Source organism: Pogona vitticeps, chromosome 13 (genome assembly GCF_051106095.1).
Source record: "Pogona vitticeps strain Pit_001003342236 chromosome 13, PviZW2.1, whole genome shotgun sequence".
Lineage (NCBI taxonomy): Eukaryota > Metazoa > Chordata > Lepidosauria > Squamata > Agamidae > Pogona > Pogona vitticeps.
Window position 1 is genome coordinate 10,985,427 of NC_135795.1, and position 20,381 is coordinate 11,005,807.

At 41.4% G+C, this 20,381-nt stretch overlaps 1 protein-coding gene across 1 annotated transcript in view; it reads left to right on the forward strand.

Annotated features, from left to right (window-relative positions):
* The window catches only part of BAIAP2L1 (BAR/IMD domain containing adaptor protein 2 like 1), a 68,283-nt gene extending 51,593 nt beyond the window's left edge, over window positions 1-16,690 (forward strand). Inside the window, exons 8-14 of the mRNA XM_072982984.2 lie at window positions 573-740; window positions 1,697-1,847; window positions 3,567-3,774; window positions 4,597-4,671; window positions 6,175-6,352; window positions 12,638-12,678; window positions 14,592-16,690. Of these exons, the coding sequence (XP_072839085.2) occupies window positions 573-740; window positions 1,697-1,847; window positions 3,567-3,774; window positions 4,597-4,671; window positions 6,175-6,352; window positions 12,638-12,678; window positions 14,592-14,667 (897 nt within the window). The 3' untranslated portion in view covers window positions 14,668-16,690. The remainder of the gene's footprint in view (window positions 1-572; window positions 741-1,696; window positions 1,848-3,566; window positions 3,775-4,596; window positions 4,672-6,174; window positions 6,353-12,637; window positions 12,679-14,591) is intronic.
* The last annotated feature ends 3,691 nt before the right edge of the window (window positions 16,691-20,381 follow it).

Here is a 20,381-nt window from a genome sequence, read left to right on the forward strand (position 1 = left end):
GCACTCACACAAAAATGTCATTGTAGAATCTCTCACACCCCTTCTCTCTGACACTGATGTCAGGCCTCACTTTGCCTTGTCACTTGCTTTAAGGTCTCTTAAAGCATCACAAGAATAAACTTTTTTTCTCTAATAATCTTCACTACTCTCTTTCTCTTTCACTGCCACCAATCTTAGTTGCTCCTTTTTGTGCATACATTCAACCCTTCACTCAGGCCCATCTCTCTCATGGGCCACTTTCTCCTTCTCTCCCAGGCCCCTACACTCCAAATGCCACCCCCTCCCAGATTTTTGTACATCAGAATGCTCCTATATCAGATTCAGAACTGATGTATTTAACACACAATCCCTGTTCTTATCTAATTTTTCTCCCAGACAATTAGAATCATTCTTATCAAAATTCCATGTCCTTCATTCACCCCCTCCTACACCACATCCTTACCAAACAATATAAAAAGTAAATATGAACAGGTATCACAGAATCCATGGCTGTTCTTAAGATTCAACTTGATATGTATATTGTTTCTTTGAAGAAGAAGAAAAACACACATTTAAATATCACATTTTTGTAGAGCTCAGAATTACTTAATTCCAAATTACCTGGATGGCTGGAAACATGCAGTGACGCTACCAGAGTACCAGAAAAAATAATGACTATGATAGAAGAGATAAAAACACCAGGCTCCACTCCAGTATCAGGAACTCCTCTGCCTTCACCGATGATAGAGAGAAACAGTGTGGTAAGAAATACCCTTTCAGTTACCAGTTTTCCTTTCATGAATGCTAGTGAAGGGGAAGTTGTTTTAGTCTGTGCAAGCATATCAGGAAGGAACACAAAACAAAGGAAAAGCAGAAAAATAAAGAAGACAAAGACATCGAGGCATAGAATTATAGAAAAGTCAAGTTGGAAAGGGCCTACAAGGCCATCAAGTCCAACCCCTGCTCAATGCAGGAATACAGATCAAAGGAGATCTGCCATGTGATTATCTAAGTTTTTTCTTGAATGCATGATCTTTAAGGTGACAGAACGGCTTTGTTTTTATTTTATTAATTTTTTTTGCTCTTTTTAAAAATATTCCTTACTGAAGGGGAAGGTGACATAGATGAAAACAGCTGTTCTCTTAAGAAACTGCTTGGCACAATTTTAAATTGTAGAGTTTATTTCTGCAGCAGGCAGCTAAGCCGCATTCAGAAAGCTTGGTGTCTAGACTGTCAGAGGCAAATGGCATTTAAAGATTGGTCTTCTGCTGGGGTGTCAATTCTCATGAGTGAATTGCATCCTTATCTAAAGCAGGTGTTGGCCTTGATGCTGCTTTCTGTTTTAAAAACAACGTTGTACCGAATAAAACAGAAATAGGTGGAGAGGTTGACCAACCACAAACTCTTTTTTTGTGGGGAAAAAGAAAAATTGAGCAGATACAGTGTCTCATTTCAACAAGTTGCATCTGTCAAATTCCTCTTTTGTACAGTTACTTGGGTACAGGAAGCAAAATTGGGTATAAGGATGAGGCCTTAATTTAAAAGTGTTGATAGTTACACCATTAGGATACATATAGTGTTGTTTACAGGAAAGTGCATAGCTCCTGCATGCTTTTCCATTTATGGTGTGGATAAGAATCATTCTTGCCAATATTGCACGTCCTTAATATCATAAATTTTGTGACACTGATATTTAATGTGACTTTTATGTCTTTAGATTGGAAACGACTATGGTTCACTTCATAGAAACTCCCCCAAAGTGCCCCCTGCACCCACAGGGAGAGCTTTTACTAGCCCTTTAGTTGATATGTTTAACATTCCACCAGTGGCTCCAAAGGCACCTTCAGAGAAATTGAATCATTCAACAGGTAAGAGACTTGGGGTAGAATGTGTTGAGCTGGTACATGCCTGAGAGTATAGTTACTGCAAATGTCTTCCAATATAGGTGTGCTTTGGTAATGTATGTTTTGCAAATAAGAGAATGCCAGATCCATTAGGGTAGAGGTTGTCAACCCCTGGTCTGCAGCCCGGTGCCGGTCCGTGGCAGATATGGATCTTCACCCTGTGTATACACACGGGGGCTGTGTTATGCTCCTGGGGGGATGTTGTGCCTGTGCAATGGGCATGTCGCACCTGCGCGTGAGCTTGACACACACACACACACACACGCAGGCACGACACACCCACCGTGCAAGCGTGACCCCCCTCGCGCATGGAGCTCGCTCCCCCCAGCCGGTCTGCGGCCCCAAAAAGGTTGGGGATTGCTACATTAGGGACCTTAAACTACAATCCTAGGCATGAGTTAGCATGCATAGCATTGAATAGTTAGAAAATTTGAAATATAATATGTACAGTGGTGCCTCGCTTAACGAGCGCACCGTATAACGATGAAATCGCATAGCGATCCGTTTTTTCGGATCGCTAATGCGATCGCTCAACGTTTTTTAAATGGGGCTAAATTCGCTTTGCGAAGACCGGTAAGCGTTTCGCTTACCGATCTTCGCAAAACGAACCCTGCCGATCAGCTGTTCGGCGGCCAAAATGGCCGCCGGAAGCCGGGAAATGGCCTAAAATGGCCGCGCACAGCGTTTTTGCGCCCTCGTTAAGCGAGGCGAGGGCGCGAAAATGGCTGCCGGCCATCCTGAAGCTTCGCTGAACGGTGAGTATTTGGCCTATTTGGAACGCATTAAACAATGTTTAATGCGTTCCAATGGAAATCGCTGCTCCGTTCAGCGATGCTTCAGCATAGCGAAGGTTAATCCGGAATGGATTAACCTCGCTATGCGAGGCACCACTGTACTTGAGTCGCTTTGCCCCCTGAGCAAAGATTTTAGTCTTCCACATACCTTATCTCTGAGATGAACGCACACATCCTTGTTTTGAGATTACATTTACAATTTTTATTTTGTATGTTTGCTTCTTCCAACATGTGCTGTGTGTCTTTAGAATCAATATGGGTGCAGGGAGGCACTGACTCTTCTTAATCAGTCCTGTAAATTAGAGGGTTTTGGTGAGTGGTCATGCTGTGTGTCTGTGCATGTGTACATGTACCCACGTGACTGTTCTACTAGACTGTTTTTAAAAATGCTGGCCAGAATCCTGTTGATAATTTACATATGCATCAGTGTAATTGCATCATTGTGGCAGCCAGTTGCCACTAATAGATAAGAGTCCAGTTGTACTCTTTTTTTCACATGTGCATTGTGTGACTAGGCACATGGCCAGGAACGCAACAAGCATATTGCTGCCATAGTTTTCACTTACACATGTGTATACTGTATTGCCAATTGAACTCTGACTGTGAGAGGTGTGCAAATAAAATCACAAATTGTTGATTATTTAGGAAGAGAGAGATGAAGGAGGAGTTTCCCAACTTGAGCAGTGTATGCTCATTAATTCTCTTTTCTATCTGGTAATTAAATGTTTCTAATATTAATCTGTGTTTTTTGAAACAGTAGTTAATAATAACTAATTAAAAGGACAAGAAAGGTCATTTTTCTATTATTTTTATCCTTATCCAATTCCATTTTAACTTGTTATCTATAGCCTAATGTTACAATGTATTTTTCCTTCTTCCTTTTAATCAGATCATACAGATGATTCCACCTTATCACGATCAACATCTGTTGCCACGGGACTAAATATAATGAAAAGGCAGAAAGTTAAAACCATCTTTCCACACACGGCAGGGAGTAATAAGACTCTGCTTAGTTTTGCACAGGGAGATATAATCACACTACTTGTAGCTGAGGAACGGGACGGATGGCTGTACGGAGAACATGATGTGACTAAAGTGTAAGTTGGTTTGTAGTCCTATATGGCTGGAAAGTTTAGACCAGCTGGGTGCAGTTTGCAGAAACTTCAGAGTAGGCTTCTGTAGACTTTCATTGTAAATCCACTTGTCTCCTTATTCCTACAGATTCATGTAACAATTAGATTTTATCTAAATGTATCATTGACGGAGCTTTAGTAAATCATGGAAGCTGTTAATAGTGAGGAATTCTAGGAAGAGTTATGGGGAAACTATGATCCTGAAACAGTTATGTTATTTTAAAATCAGAATGAAGAACCCCAGACTTTCTTGAAGGACTGTCTCTCTCCATACCTTGTTTCCCTGAAAATAAGCCAAAACCTGAAAATAAGCCCTAGTATGATTTTTCAGGATGCTCATAATATAAGCTCTACCCCCAAAATAAGCCCCAGTTAAGTGAAACCCCACCCTCCACCATTGTGCAGCAACCAGAAGAAGATGACATGACTGTATTTGAATAAACATAGGTTGTACCTGAAAAAAATAAAACATCCCCTGAAAATAAGCCCTAATGCGTTTTTGGAGCAAAAATTAATATAAAACCCTGTCTTATTTTTGGGGAAACACGGTAGATATCTACCTATTTACAACACGACTGGGTCAGATCCATCTAGTCTAGCATCATGTATTCCACAATGATCAACCAGATGCCCCCAAACAAGTCAGGATGATAGTAAAACTTTCAGTTCCTGGAGAGGGTATACAGCTATCATTTCTAATAACACTTGATGGCACAAACTTCTGCAACTATTCTATACATTGCTGTTGCTTTATAGAGCTTTTATAAGTATTGTATCTTGTTCTAGAAAAGGATGGTTCCCATCATCATACACAAAACCATTGGAAGAACCTAGTGACACAATTTATATGGCAGTGCCAAGGTAAATTTACTTTAATTTAGGTTTGTTCAAAGCCTTTTAATACTTGTAAGAAGTGTACTTTTTCAGGTTAGAAAGTGCTTTTTAAAGCAGTAAGCAGGTTATCATTCCTAAACATGTTTGACCACACTACTTCATATGGTCTAATTTTGTATTCTTATCATATTTCCTTAGACTATGTCCCTACATGCACTTAAAAACAATAGCTGAAAGCCTGTTGCACAGTTACTCAGTGTAACTTTTAGATGTGAATTACTGCTAAGTTAAGAAATCCCCGTAGATATCTATTGCATGCTGAGTCATTGCATTTAGTGTGCAACAGATAATATCTACAGAGATTTCTTAATTTCTGACACTTCACCACTAAAAGTTGTGTCTTCTGCATCTGTGCAACAGGATTGTACAGTCAGTAAAGAAACCAAAGTATAAAACAGGATTTCTGCCAATCACTTCTTGAATTTGAAAATGTTAAATAATATTTAACTTACAGCAGTACCTCAGTTTACAAATGCCTCAGTTTAGGTAATTTGTGGTTTACGAACTGAAATCCATAGAAAATAATGCCCCGGTTTAGGGTTTTTTCCTCCCCACCCCTGCTGTATGAAAGGGTTTCCCCAGGATGCATTGCACCTGGAGGTTTCTAGCGCCGCCCCTGTTCCTAGTGCAATCCGCGTTTCAATTTATGAAGTTTCCGCATTACATTTCCAGGATGGAGGACACATTAATTTTGTAAACCGAGGTATGCCTGTAGTTCTGTTAGTGGAAGATCTGGAACTCCAGTTTTGTTTTTGGGGGTGACATACTATTTTCTGTACAAAAGAGCTGTTTCAGAAACTAGCAGTCCAATACAACAAAGCACAAGTAAGACAAATGTATGCAATCAGATGTTACAGTATTTATTGTCTATGAAGTAGAGTGCTCTCACAAGGAACTTAAGGTGAGGTCTTAGCAAGCCAAGATAGCTGAGAGTTAGGAGAGCTGACTTTAGGCCTGCTGAATGATATTCCTTCCCAAATCAAGGATACTGGGAATTACTTAGGACTGCTCTCAGCTTGTCCTAACTCGGTGCTGGAAGAGGCTTGGATCTGATGTAACTCAGTTCTTCCTGACTCAGGCCGTTTTTTTAGCTCTTCTGCTGCCTGATCTTAGCCAGCACAGCAGCTGTGCAGGCAGATGCTTCTAATCGCAGGTCTCTGAGATGAGCATCCACAGAGGCTTCTGCAAGCACAGAATGCTTCTGCCTCTTCCATATCCCCTAGAGTTGGCACATTTTTGAATTAGGAGAGCAACAGAGAAAACTTTTCTAGAAATTGGGTTTTATTGAGAAAGTATAAGAAAACATCACTTCAATGCTCAACTGTTGAACGCCGGCCCTGAAAAAGGGTTGCAGAGAGAAGTGGGTGGGTGGGAAGCAACGTGGCTGAATTGAGGGAGAAATGGAATTTCATAAGGAATTGGAGCTTTCTTGTCATACTACACTTTAATGGCTGGTTTTCTTTTCTTTAGTCCTGTGCCTGTTCGAAGCACCAGCTCAGTCAGTTTAACAGAGCGATGTGGAGTTGTCCTTCCCACACCAGATTATTTGATATCTGGGCAAACAAGAGCATCTTCAGAAACAAGATTGGAGTCTTCAACAAGTACTACCGTTAAGACTCCAGTGGCCAAACCAGAAAACACAGTTCCTGTGAGTAGTCCCTCCAATTCTGATTTTTCTTTCCCCTCCAAAGTCTTATCTAATTGTGGTTCAGACTCAAACTGCTATGGAAATACTTGCATGAAATATGAGATTGTATCCTTATTGCTTTTCTATATTTAGCTGCATAATAGCTACCAGTAATAATTTCTCCAAAACTTAGTCTTCAACAAGCTTTAGAAACAATTGATATTAATGATTTCTTTTGAAGTTTCCTTTAATAGTTTCAAACATTTCCTGAAAGTCTTCTTTAGAACTAAAGCTGACATATTAGGGCAAATTGTTTACACATTTTAAATCTAATTCCATGCAAAATTTTCACTTGAGTCCAGATGTATATATTTCTGCTCCTGAAATAACTGAACCAAATGGACCAAATTAAATATTTAATAGATTTGTTTTTTAGTCGTTAAGTTATGTCTGACTCTTCATGACCCTGTGGACCAGAGCACGCCAGGCCCTCCTGTCTTCCACTGCCTCCCAGTTTCATCAAATTCATGTTGGTAGCTTCAATGTCACTGTCCAACCATCTCGTCCTCTGTCGTCCCCGTCTCCTCTTGCCTTCACACTTTCCCAACATCAGGATCTTTTCCAGGGAGTCTTCTCTTCTCATGAGAGGGGCAAAGTATTGGAGCCTGTGTCATTTCATGTTTCTTGTAGGTTTATGCCAAAGAAACTGATAATTATATAAAGCTTTGCTTTTGCTCTTATATGTTTACATTCTCCAACAAATGGCAGGTGGCTGTACAAATTATAAACATATGCCATCAATAAAAAGACACCTGGCATGTGCAGTACCATACAAAAAATATCAAATCATCTGCATTCCAGCTGCTAGCATAGCAACTGACAACTAGAAACAATTTAGATAGGACTTCAGATATAAGTAAACGTTTTCTGAATGCCTTCCTAGAAATGTCTCACATTAACTTCCAAAAGACCTTGCAAACTAATGTGAGAAAAGATGTTCTAAAGCACTGGTTCTTAACCTTGGGTTACTCAGGAGTTTTGGACTGCAACTCCCAGAAGCCTTCACCACCAGCGGTCCTGACTGGGGTTTCTGGGAGTTGCAGTTCAAAAGCATCTGAGTAACAAAGGTTAAGAACCACTGTTCTAAAGTATCAGATTCAGTAGATTAAATGCAGAATTTCCCAGTCATGTTTCCAAACAGAAGATTGTTTGCATAGACAAAATAAGACATTTGCTACCAAAAGTTTAAGTACCTTGCACAATGACAGCTGTGCAAGAGCAGAGCAGTGCTTTATTTCATGCTTTGTTACTTGGTTGTTCCTTCGAGTTGCTTCCAGTTTATGGTGACTTATTGTGAATTAATTATCTCCAAAAGGCCTTACATATTTTGCAAATATGAGCTCCCGGTTTGTACCTTTAAGGCTCATTTAAGAATATACCCTGATGAAATATGGCCATTGTCATGGTTAACCTAAGAGGGAGGAAAAGAAGGCTGAGTTACACCATTCTGTCTGCACAGTTGAAGTGACCAGCCTTGGTTAACATTACAGAGGCCATCCAGTGCATGGTGGCAGCAGCCAGAACATGCCTACTGGCCCCGCTCTCAAATTCCTATATGTTGAACATGACATTTGAGAGTGTACACATGTATCCTTTCCCTCTGTTGAAGAATCCTAAACAACTTGTATAGATTTGGATAACCTACAGTCTGAAGTTATGGCCAGCACTGCACCCAAACCAACTATAGTGTTGTCATGCTTTGTGTTTTCTTGTTCTTAAAACAAGAAAATCAGCCCTATTATATATTATCAGAATTATACGTTAGTGCACTTAGTCTATGGCTGACTGGTAAAACCTATTTCATCAACATGGTGTTTGAAAATAATCATGACAGCAAGAATTTTAAAGATTTATTAGCCTGAGAGAAGTTGCTAAGCAAGTAGCACAGTGAGTTCTTTGTCAAGCAACAAGCAAAAGGGAGTGACTGAGGTCAGTTAAATTATTGTGCCAACAGAACATCATTGGACTGTATTTCATTCAGTGAATTTCTCCCAGGAAATTCTGAAAAGCTTCAGCTTCCAGGGGAAAAAAGTTTTAGGTATGTCATTATGAGAACTTTCCCGTATGAACTGGTATCTTTGTACAGTATTGTGTGACTTGGATAGGGAACTATGTACTTATTGTGAGAAGAGAGAATGTATAGTGTCAGAGAAGAAAATATGAGGTCTAACTGGTGGCCCGTTCTCTTTTTAAAAAATCCATAAGCAGTCCCATGTGACTTGATTCTAGGATATTTTATAGTCACAGAAGAAACAATATTAATAAAATACTAAGAGTATAAGAAAAGAGTACACGAAAGAGTTCAATTCACATCTAAAAGGTATGGATGAACAAGTCTTAATGATATGATAGGAAAGAAGTGCCTTTCAAAGGTCTTTGAGGAGGGAGTTCTATCTCTCTCTAGTTCTCCGTGAGAGCACAGGGGAAAGAGCACTGAAAATGACCTGACATGCTATGTGGATCAGGCATTCCTTTCAGTATCTAAGTACCAAATCATTTAGGATTTGAAAGGTAAGCACCATCACCAGGTAATTCTGAAAATTATACTCGGAACCACATCCACAGTCAGTGAAGCTCTTTCAGAATTGCTGAAATGTGACCCATCATGTGGCTCCTTGTTCATCTAAAGTACCAAAGGATTTTATTTTTTTTTATTTTTACTGTATTGGCATTCTTTCATTAATCTCCTTGAACATCTTTAGAAAAAATGGATAGACAAGTAGTCTATCTACACCATTGCTAGAGTGAGGTCACTGAAAAAAAATGGTTCTTCGTCACCACAAAGCAACAGCTCGGTATGTCTTGGAATGACATTCAGAAAATTAGCTGTGTACATTTTTGTGCAGAAATATATCTTGCTCTCTTAACAACACACATACTTTCAAAGAGAATTGTTCATCAGGCAGAATGGGAAATGAGCCACATGCCACGTGTGAGTGTGCAAGCCAAGTTGGTTATACAAAGTACCTAGTTTAGTAATTTTGCAAGGAGACTTGTTTGAAGTCTGGATGTACAAAATACAGTATTCAGATTCTTGTGAAGACCCAGGACCCCAATGTTTCTGTGTTTAGTCTCCTGTCCCTTTGCTTGTGGTAAGGTGATGCATTTTAATTCCTTTTTTGAAGTATACTGTAGAGTTTGTTTTGGGAAAACGACTTCTACAGAAGCATAATTCTCTCAAACAAATGAAAATCAAACTAAATGGTTCAGTGAACTGTACTGTTTAGCTCCTGAAATTTGGTGAATATATTCCATGGGAATGAGGCAAATAAATTTACTTTTCAGCAGGAGAAATAGTCATCCTTTATTACTCTTGCACTATTTTGTCATGAATGCTGCACTCATCAGTGAAATTCATCAACCATGCAAATGAAAGAAACCGAAACACATAATTTGTGTGTTCTCTAGTTCTGTACTGAGTTTGAGAATTGTAGGAGCTACTCACCTAAAACCTTCTTGAACCAGTTTTATGATACCTGGGAAGAGCAACAATCTACATCTTTGGAATGTGTGATGGCTCTTGAGAGGAGAGGTAAACAGAAAGTGGATGAGAGGCCATAGATAAGAGTTTCTGGTTCCCCATTCTTTAACAACAATGTTATCCCTCTGAGAAATATATTATTGGGATTTATAATGCCTTTTCAAGCTGTGGGTGCCCAGAGGTTGATAGAGTGCAACTCCCAGGATCTCTGGTTAACCATCTAGGGATCCAAGGTTGGGAATCGCTTTGTAGACTTAAATCTGTATAGGCTGTTCATCGCAGAGCAAAGCTTACTGGATGCAGGAAGTACCGTAACTGGTTCCAGCATGAGCTGCTGTTTAACATTGAGCTCCCTGACTCTGAAGCCACATCTGGCTCTGGATGGCAAACTGCAGGGTGATCATTAGATCTTGTTTGCCTCTCGCCTGCCTGTGCCTTCTCTAGAGCAGTGGTTCTTAACCTTTGTTACTCGGATGTTTTGGAACTGCAACTCCCAGAAACCCCAGCCAGCACAGTTGGTGGTGAAGGCTTCTGGGAGTTGCAGTCCAAAACTCCTGAGTAACCCAAGGTTAAGAACCAGTGCTCTAGAGGATCGAGGAGAGGTTATTTACCCATTTTTGAAATTGCACCTTCCATCTATGTCTCTGAAAGCATGCAGTCTGCTTCTTGAACCTCTGTTGTTTGGTAAAAGACATCCTATACCCAGTCATAAAAATGTTGGCCAGTGTCATCTTCGGCATTTACTCACATGGAGATCTAACAAAGTGCTGTTTGTGTACCTGGTTGCACACACAAAGTCATTTTGAAATTCTAACATTCAGAAAAAGTTTCCCTGATGGAACTAAAGACTGCAGTTTCAGAAAACGAATATCAACTCTCCCTTTTGCATATTAGGACTACTTCTAAAGGTAAAGGTTCCCCTTGACAATTTGTCCAGTCATGTCCGACTCTAGGGGGCGGTGCTCATCTCGGTTTCCAAACCATAGAGCTAGCATTTGTCCGCAGACAATCTTCCGTGGTCACATGGCCAATGCAACTAGATATGGAACGCCATTACCTCCCCATCGTGGTGGTACCTATTTATCTACTCGCATTTTGCATTTTTCATGCTTTTGAACTGCTAGATTGGCATGAGCTGGGACAAGCGATAGGGGCTCACTCCGACACGTGGATTCGATCTTACAACTGCATGTCTTCTGGCCTTGCAGCACAGAGGCTTCTGCGGTTTAACCCACAGCGCCACCACGTCCCTTAAAAGGACTACTTCTAGCTTTCTTTTAAATCCTGTCCACTATTGATGTACTAATTACCGCTGGTTTTAATAGGATTAATGTGTTTAGGATGAGGATGAATGTAGTTGACTTCAGCTTGTTGAATATTGGCAAGGGGATACAACAGATTGTGCAGCTTTCTATACTGCAAATGTAATTGAGATATAAGTTTAGACTTTTCAAATGCATTGCATACGTTTGCACAGAAAGAGCATGCATTATAGGCCTACTGAAGGATCATGAATTCAGTAGATAATCACATTTCACAAATGACTTTTTTTCAATTACTACTGGCCTTGAAAAGTGCTGTTTTTCAGCTGCTAAGTTCTCTTGGTGATTTTACTACTTCAAAACAGTGAGGTTGCAGTAAAACGTACTGAGATTATTTTTATACATTGATTTATACACTTAATTTAAGTCTCATTTTTGCACAATAGGTAGCATACAAGGAAATCTACACTGATATGTGTATTTGTGTTGGAAGATAATCCATCCTGCTGAAAATTGCTCAGGAAAATTGCTCTTTCACTTCGTGGACAGGCAAACTGTAGCTGGATAGGAGAGCTACAGTGCCACCTTCTGCACTCAGAAGGTTGTTGCAGTTTTAGGAATAGGCGAAGATGAGTTAGGACGGTGGTCCCCAACCTTGGGCCTCCAGATGTTCTTGGACTTCAACTCCCAAAAATCCTGGCCAGCAGAGGTAGTGGTGAAGGCTTCTGGGAGTTGTAGTCCAAGAACATCGGGAAGCCCAAGGTTGGGGACCACTGAGTTAGGAAATTGGCATGGTGAATTTGAGAGACTTGAAAGTTCTCAGGAATAAGATTCACTCATAAGTCACTCAAGTACCAGGATAAGCAATGCAGCCATTCCTTTTTATGATTCTTCTCATCTCTCTCCTGCTGAACTTTGGAGAGTGTCACGGGATGTGGCAGCTTTAAACAATGATGTGATACCTCCAAACCAACCTCTCAGCCTACACTACTTTTCTCATTTATTTTTATCTTGAATGACCAACTGTAACCATCTGTACTTTTCGATTCTCATTATATCATCAAAATATATAGACTTTCTGCATTTTGTATGTTTTATTATTGAATAAGCTGGCTGGATAGCTCAGTATTAGGGGAAGCAGATGTTGAGAGTTCAGTTCCTCACTGGGCCTCCTGGGAGAAGAGCCAGCCTATGCAGCCTTGAGCTGGTAAACCACTTTTATTGACTAAATCAGCATTCCAAATTCTTTTACATAGTAGCTTCTATAAAGGTCTGTGTTTAAATGTAAATATAAATATAAAGCGTATATACTGTAAATATAAATTTCCTGTGCACTTTGCTTTGTGTACCAACACAACTCCTAATTATCACCAGATGGAAATGGTAGCAACAGAAGAAGGTAGTAAACTACCCTTGCAAACAGGCTCTACAATGTTCTCTGAATCTCCTACAAGTGTTGAGGTGTTTCTTGTGTTGGATGATTCTGTATTTTCTTTTTTCCAGAAACCTGACATGAATGGCATCGTAAAACCACCTTTTCTAAGGTAGGTTCCTTTCTTTCGTCATGGTTAAAACGTATTTATAGTGTGCAAACTAACACTTCAGTTTTCAAAAGCAGCAACGGGGGACCTTTTAAAATCAGTTCTTTGTAATAATTCAAGTTAACCAATGAACATATCACAAAAATGGATAGAAATTGAGCAGGTCCCCCTTTTGTTTCTGAATGAGCAAAGATTTAATTGGAGAGGCGTCACAAAAGTAAGCTTCAGTCCTCGAGTGCAAGAAGCAGAGCAGCTGTCACCAGTCTAGTAAACCTCATTTCTGACCCCATGTTGTTAAACATAGTCTGGGTCTTAGTGAAGTTACCAAGAATTATTCTGAGTGGTATTTTATGCTGGCAACTGGAGGAGGTAAGAAATGCAGGGTGTTAGGTTAGAAGAAACTGAATAAGCAATGCTAGAAATGTATTCGCAAAGGCTTTCATGGCTGGGATCTAATGGTTGTTTTGAGTTTTTCGGGCTCTTTGGCCGTGTTCTGAAGGTTGTTCTTCCTAACGTTTCGCCAGTCTCTGTGGCTGGCATCTTCAGAGGACAACACTGAGTGCTGTCCTCTGAAGATGCCGGCCACAGAGACTGGCGAAACGTTAGGAAGAACAACCTTCAGAACACGGCCAAAGAGCCCGAAAAACCAACAACAACGAATGCTAGAAAGTTTGTGCAAAAATTAGTGGAAATGTTGCTCCCTTGTTCTGTATAACTATGCCTTCATATTGACTCATTATGCTATACTCATGATCAACTCATATTAATCTGTAAAAATATAATAACATTGTGCTATCTCGATAAGTGTAAGTGAAACCATGTAATACAATGAGTGCATGATGCAGTTGACATTTACTTTATTTAATTGGCCCATTGCATATATTTTTCTTTTCATTTTTCTTCTTTGGGCATTGCAGGAAAAACTAGCTAGCTAGAAGCTAGATGTATTGTATTTTATGGTTACAGTTCAGGTTCTCTTGCTTTTAAAGGACTTAGCATAGGACTTACGGAGGACCTAAGTCTTCTGAACTGCACATTAAAGATCAATGGCATTTGTGTGGCAGCATGTTGGACTTTGGACTAGAGACCCAGGTCCAAAGTCCTACTCTGTCTTGAAGCTCAATAGATGTCCTTCAGCCAGTCACATATGCAGTTGGCCTATGTTCAATCACATGATGGAAGGGGGGAAAACAGAACCACACATCTTGTCCTGGGCTCCTTAGAGAAGGCCTGGAGTATGAATGCAATATATTAAAAAAATAAAAATGGTCAAGTTATCCAGCTCTGTTCTCTGGAACTGGGTTAGAGTGCACAAGGGGAATAAAAGTTGACTGTTTATGAAAATGGTGAAGGCTTTCCTGCTTGCTCATTAAGTACTTCATAAAAGTGTTAGCATTCTAGGGGAGCAGCCATGTTAACCGAATGCAATCAAAACAATAGTCTTGTAGCATCTTCGAAAGCTACCCAGTTTTGTTTGGCAGAAGCTTTTGTGTGCCACAGCACACTTCATGATACCTCTTGCCTCTGATGAAGCCCTTCCCTGAAGTTGAGGGAAGGAGAAAATGACTCTCAGATGGGCTCAGTAGTTCATGCTAGTTTGTTTATTAGCCAAACCGGTGTTCAAAGCCCACCTCCTCCAGTAGGCACACACTCAGAGGCAGCACCCAGAGGAGGCAGACCACTGCCTCCAAGTGGATGTCTGCTGGAGGAGGCAGGACTTTGAAACGCTGAACACTTGTTCAACCAGTAAACAAACTCGGAGAAACCACTGAACCAGCGGCCCCCGCCCATCTAGCCCAGCTTCTTGTGCTTAAAAAAAAAACAAGTCTGATGTAAATCTTGAGCTTGCCAACTGCATATTTTGTGTTCTCTCTTTCTCTCATACTTTAGTTATTGTTTGTGTGTTCTTTCAATAGCGGAGAAAATCCATTTGCTACCGTGAAGCTCCGACCAACAGTAACAAATGACAGATCGGCACCAATCCTCCGATGAGCAATATTAACATTTACCCTTCCCTGTAAACACTACACTGTCTTGAGCAACATGATTTTCGTATTCTATCTAGTATTGTTCTTTTAAATTTTTATTTAACTCTCGTGTGTACAGTAGCAAAATGTTCGAGCAGATTTCAGGACTTTTAAGATTTTTTTGCTTCATAGATCAGCTAATTATTGATGGGTTTAAGATGCCTGAAAATTCTCTTGATCTTACAGTGTGCCTTGTTCTTCTTCGTGGGCTCTGTGAATCACATCCTGGGTGCGCAGAGACTCATCAGAAAGTTCTGCGGTAGCAAAAAAACCACGTTAGAATAAGGTCCCTCCCCCCCCCTCGTATAAGTACCTTGGTGCCAAGGCTCCCCTTTCAGTTTTCTTTCAACCGCCGCATTGAGAGTTCTGCTTCTGTCAGTAAGAGAGAGTTTATTCTTGATTCCTTGCTGTTATCAATCTTTTTTCCTTTAAACTTCTAGATCATTCATTATCAGAGATTTTTTTTCTTTTCTACTTCGCTCGGCCTCTGCTGCAGCACCCCAACCCCCCCAATATCCGTTTTTTCTCCTCAAATAATGTTCTCCTATTCATGGCCCCTTTGGGCCTGTTTAAGCACTGTGTGGGCTGTGATAACAAAATACTGCTCTCCGATGGCCACGCCAAGTGTCTTTTTTGCTTGTGAGAGGCACACCAGATGTCCTCCTGCCAGCATTTTAAGAACTTCAGGCGTGATGTCCTCCATTCTCGCTTATCCAGATTAAAACTCCATCTTTGGGAACAATCCCTTCAACCAACCAAAATGGCCCAACCTCCTTGTAAGGCTACCTCACAAACCAAAGCAATGGACAAGGCTCTTTCTGAAGCCTCAAAACAACGTCCATTGACCACACCATCCCCCTCCGACACTCCGTCCACTTCGTCTAAAACTTCAAAAACCCATAAATCAAAGCGCTCAATACTGAAGTCAAATGTCCACCAAAGCCTCTTCAGTTCCAGAGCCTTCTCTGCCTAAAAGACCTAAACAGCATAAATCTAAAGCTGCAGTCATTTCTCAGCAGCCTCAACAAACCACCGAATCAATCTCTATTGGTTCACTTTCTGACTATGACAGAATCTCCTCCAATCAACCTTGCTCCCAATCACCGGAATGGGATGACAGAGTCGATCGATTAACATATTCTCCTCTCAGTCCTCAACACTCTGTTCTTTCGAGCAACCCTTCCGTAGCTGCTTCACCTGACAGAGTCAACTCCAAACAACAACTAGAGACCGTACCTTATTCGGTAACATCTGATTGTCCACCACAACCTCCTCAGAGACATCGGCCCCAACAGTCCCTGGAGCCGTTTATTTCATCACGCATGGCTCAGACCCGCGTTCAGCGCTCTCACCGGGTTGCCATTTGCCCCGACCAGTGCTTGACTGGACAAACTGCAACCGTCAATCAGCCAGTTGCTCCATCCAGCTTGACCATACCTTCTCATGGCAGACCTCAATCTCGACAGCCATCGGTGTCAAAAACGGCCACATCAACTTCAACCTGCTCCCTACCTGGCACCTAAAAGACCCAGGACGGTCAAGCAATTTACTTCTACATGCAAGGCTTTTACAGCTCCAGCCTCCCAATATTTTCCCACTAATTCAGACGAGGGAAATCATTCCTCTTGCTCAACATCTATATGCTCCACTGCTTTACAAGCTCATCAACAACCTCCATTTCGACATCACCGAGACACAGGCTCTGATATCGATGATCCTCGATATCCATCTTGGTCCATGGACACTCGTTCTGTCCCTCTATCAACGCACGATTTCCGTCACCTGATAGAACCAAGCCATCAAACTCGACTTCACTATGACCCCAAGTTCGACACCAACGTTTAACCGTATCAAACAACGTCCATGGACACTCGGATGACATCTCTCAATACCGAAAATCCTCGACACTGACAAATGCCCGTAGACATGCTGCCTCCATCAACATTGAGCCAGAAATGTCAAGACTATGACACGCAACTTATTGACACCGAAGTTGATTGACAATCCGTCGACTCTCATAGCATTATCCCGATTATTCTGATCACGAATCCAGACCTCAGACACCGTCAGTATTACTTACCTCACCGGAATCTGACCTTGTCGATACTGACCCACCATCACTGGCGGAAGACTTCCAAACTTATGCCCAACTTATGATCTGTATAGCTAAGTCTCTCAATCTCCAAATCCACCATCCTTCGACAGAACCGGCTAATCATCTATACAACCCAATCTCTAAAGATACAACTATTCCAGTACACATCTCGATGCTTCCGTCTCTACTCAGCACCACTCAACGATCCTGGACAAAACCAAGTCTAAAAGAATCAATAATCTCTACAGAGTCCATGATCCTGGAGCTGTGTTTCTTCAAAACCAACCAGTTCCAAACTCTTTTTGTCGAAGCCTCACAATCCATCAGTCAAAGAAGCCCCCCACTAGAAAGGCTTACCTGTATAAATGGAAGAGATTCAAATCTTTCACAGAAGCTTCTTCATTGCCTTCTATCAACCCATCACTTGCTACTATTCTACTTTTGCTTCATCTCAAGTCTAGTGGCCTTTCCCTCTCTTCTTTGAGAGTTTACCTCTCCGCCATAGTTTCTTATCAGCCACCTAATTCTCCGACAGTTGATTTCTTCAAGCATCCAACACTGAAATGTTTTCTTAAAGGTCTATCTCATATGTACCCAGATACGTGCCTGCCTTCCCCGCAATGGTCACTAACACTAGTACTGCAACAACTTACTAAAGCTCCTTTCGAACCTTTGGCTTCATCTGATTTACGGCTTACTTACCTTTAAAACAGTTTTCCTTGTCACCATCACCTCAGCTTGATGAGCTAGGGATTTAGTGGCCTTACATCATGACTATCCTTATTTACAGTTTTTTTCTGGACAAAGTCAAACTATCCATGGATATTTCTCTCCTCCCCAGTCGTATCTCAATTCCATCTCTCTCAGCCTGTCACTGTCCACAACTCAAGAAAGAATCCTCCATACTTTAGACATTAGGCAAGCCCTTGCCTTTTACGTCCAACGCACCCAACCTTTCAGGCGTTCACCTCGACTTTTCATAAGTCACCAACCACTGACTAAAGGTCACTAGATGACATCTCAAACTGTATCTAGATGGGTTCCTTCAACCATTCACCTTGTGTATCAGCTGGCACGCAAACCAGTCCCGAAGGTGATTTGCCCTCACTCCACCAGAGCAGTGGCAACCTCTATGGCATTCCTATGCGGCATACCTCTTCTGTGAATCAGAGGCCATAAAAATGTCACATTACCCACCTGTAATTGTAGCTCTTTGAGTGGACCTCTGTGATTCACACATCCCGCCTGTCCTCCCCACTATCACGCCATTCTGCTTAATTTAGTGGCGGTTGTCACAACTGAAAGGGGAGCCTTGGTGCCAAGGTATTTATATGAGGCAGGGAGGGTCCTTTTTCTAATGTGTTTTTTGCTACCACAGAAGCTCTAGAACTTTCCAATGAGGCTCCGCGCAGGCGTGGATCACCCAGGATGTGAATCACAGAGGTCCCCTCGAAGAACTACCATTACAGGTGGGTAACCTGTTGATTTGGAAGACAGAATTGTCAAAATGAGGAAGAGGCTTGACTACTATACTGTAATTGCCAGCTTCGTTAATCCTTTTTCCCCCTCTGACAATTGTATAGTTAATTTTATGATTAAGTTCTAATTATTTAAAATTTCTTGTATCATTAAAACACATGAATACACTTAGCTGATTTTAAACAGGTAGGCCATTTAAGTATTGCCTTCATATACCATAGAATATTGTAATATTTTCACTATATCAGTTAAGATGAATGTCTTGGGATGCAATAAGAATAAATATTTATCTTCAAGATTTATCAGAAAATGTAGTTCTTTAAAATATTTTGGAATATGCTAAGGCATAGTAAAACCATTAAGCTGTGTCTTAGCAGTATTCTATTTAATAAGACAATTAAATACACATTTTCAGTGATGAATAACTAAATAGAAAAATCAGGTATTCCTTTGTGTATCATCTCCTTTTTGAAGGTGCATGGTCTTCATCTTTTATTACTAGGACAGGTTTGTGCTGAAGTTGTATGGCGTTCTTACTGTGTGAAGCACTATACTTCGCAACATATTTTAAAAGTATGTATGCATACTGACATTTTACCCTTTTGGTTGCTCCATATAAACTTTCTGCGCCCGAATGGGTGCAAACCCATAACTAAAGCAGTGGTTAAAGGGATTTTTGTATTTTTTTTTAAAGTAGATGTAAACATTTCTTAAACAAAAACTTACTGAGTGCACAATAGGGGATATGAGGTGTACAGATTGTCCAAAACAGACACTAAAATATTCTATATCTGCCAATTCTACCCATCTGAACCATTTTTCCAGGGTAGACAGCTGCTGTTCACTAGGTAAAGTAAAAAGTCCAAACAAAGTGTATTTCCAGAAGTAGATTTTTAGGACCTGAACAAATGTGTGTTAGTAACAAAACTGCTGTATTTAGACTGTATGTTCTGTAACTTGCTTCACAAACAATTGTGAGCTGCAACCTACTTTGAGAAGAACTATTGAAGCTCCCTCCTTCACAGACTGCTGCCTTGTCGAACTGAAGCTCAGCCAACAGATTTGCCAAAGTCAATAAAAATTAAAATGCAATTGGTGGCTTAGTGTCAAGTTCAGGTGGGCTGTACTTGATGTGGGGCTGCGGGCAGTGTTTGTCTGGAATACATTTGCCCCGAGGCTGTTTTCTAGAAACCCTCTCCATCCACAGCTGTAGTCTGGAGAGCTCAGCTTTTTTGGTATTGCATCAGACCCTGGAGAAGATGATGTTTTTGAACTACAACTTCTATTCTGGGAATTGTAGTTCAAAAAAGTAACTGTTTGCATTTCTGTATACAGTGGAGTCTCGACCTACGAATGGCCCCACTTACGTACTTTTCGACCTACGTACAGCTCCAGCCGCAAAATTTTGGATTGACTTGCGGCCGGAGCTTCGACGTATGGACGAAAAGGGCAGGGAAAAGGGGCGTGAAATTCAAACTGTTGGTGACGAAGAGGCTGCTTCTTTAGCTCTTTTGCCCCAACAGTTTGGAAAACGGAGGGAGCCGGGCAGTGGGGGAGAAAGGCAGGAGCGGATCTGGCCTTTCTCCCCCACCGGGCAGCTTCTCTGCTGCTGAAACCACCATCGGGCCAGCCCTTTGGGAGAAGCCGAGTGGCGGGGAAGAAAGGCAGGAGCCGACCCGGTCTTTCTCCCCCACCGCGAGGCTTCTCCCAAAGCGCTACGCCCATGGAGGTTTCAGCAGCGGAGAAGATGCCCGGTGGAGGAGAAAGGCAGGAGGCGATCGGTCTTTCTCCCCCACCACGAGGCTTCTCCGCTGCTGAAACCTCCATCAGGCACAGCGCTTTGGGAGAAGCCTCGCGGTGGGGGAGAAAGACTGGGTCAGCTCCTGCCTTTCTTCCCTGCTGCCCAGCTTCTCCCAACAGGCTGGCCCGATGGTGGGGGAGAAAGGCCTGGAATGGATTAATGGGTTTTCAATGCATTTTCAACATACAGACACAATTCCAATACGGATTAAGTCCATAGGTCGAGACTCCACCGTAGTAACTTCAGTGTTGCCAATTCCCCCCCCCCTTTTTTTCTCCAGAAAGACAAATAGGACCCTATCATG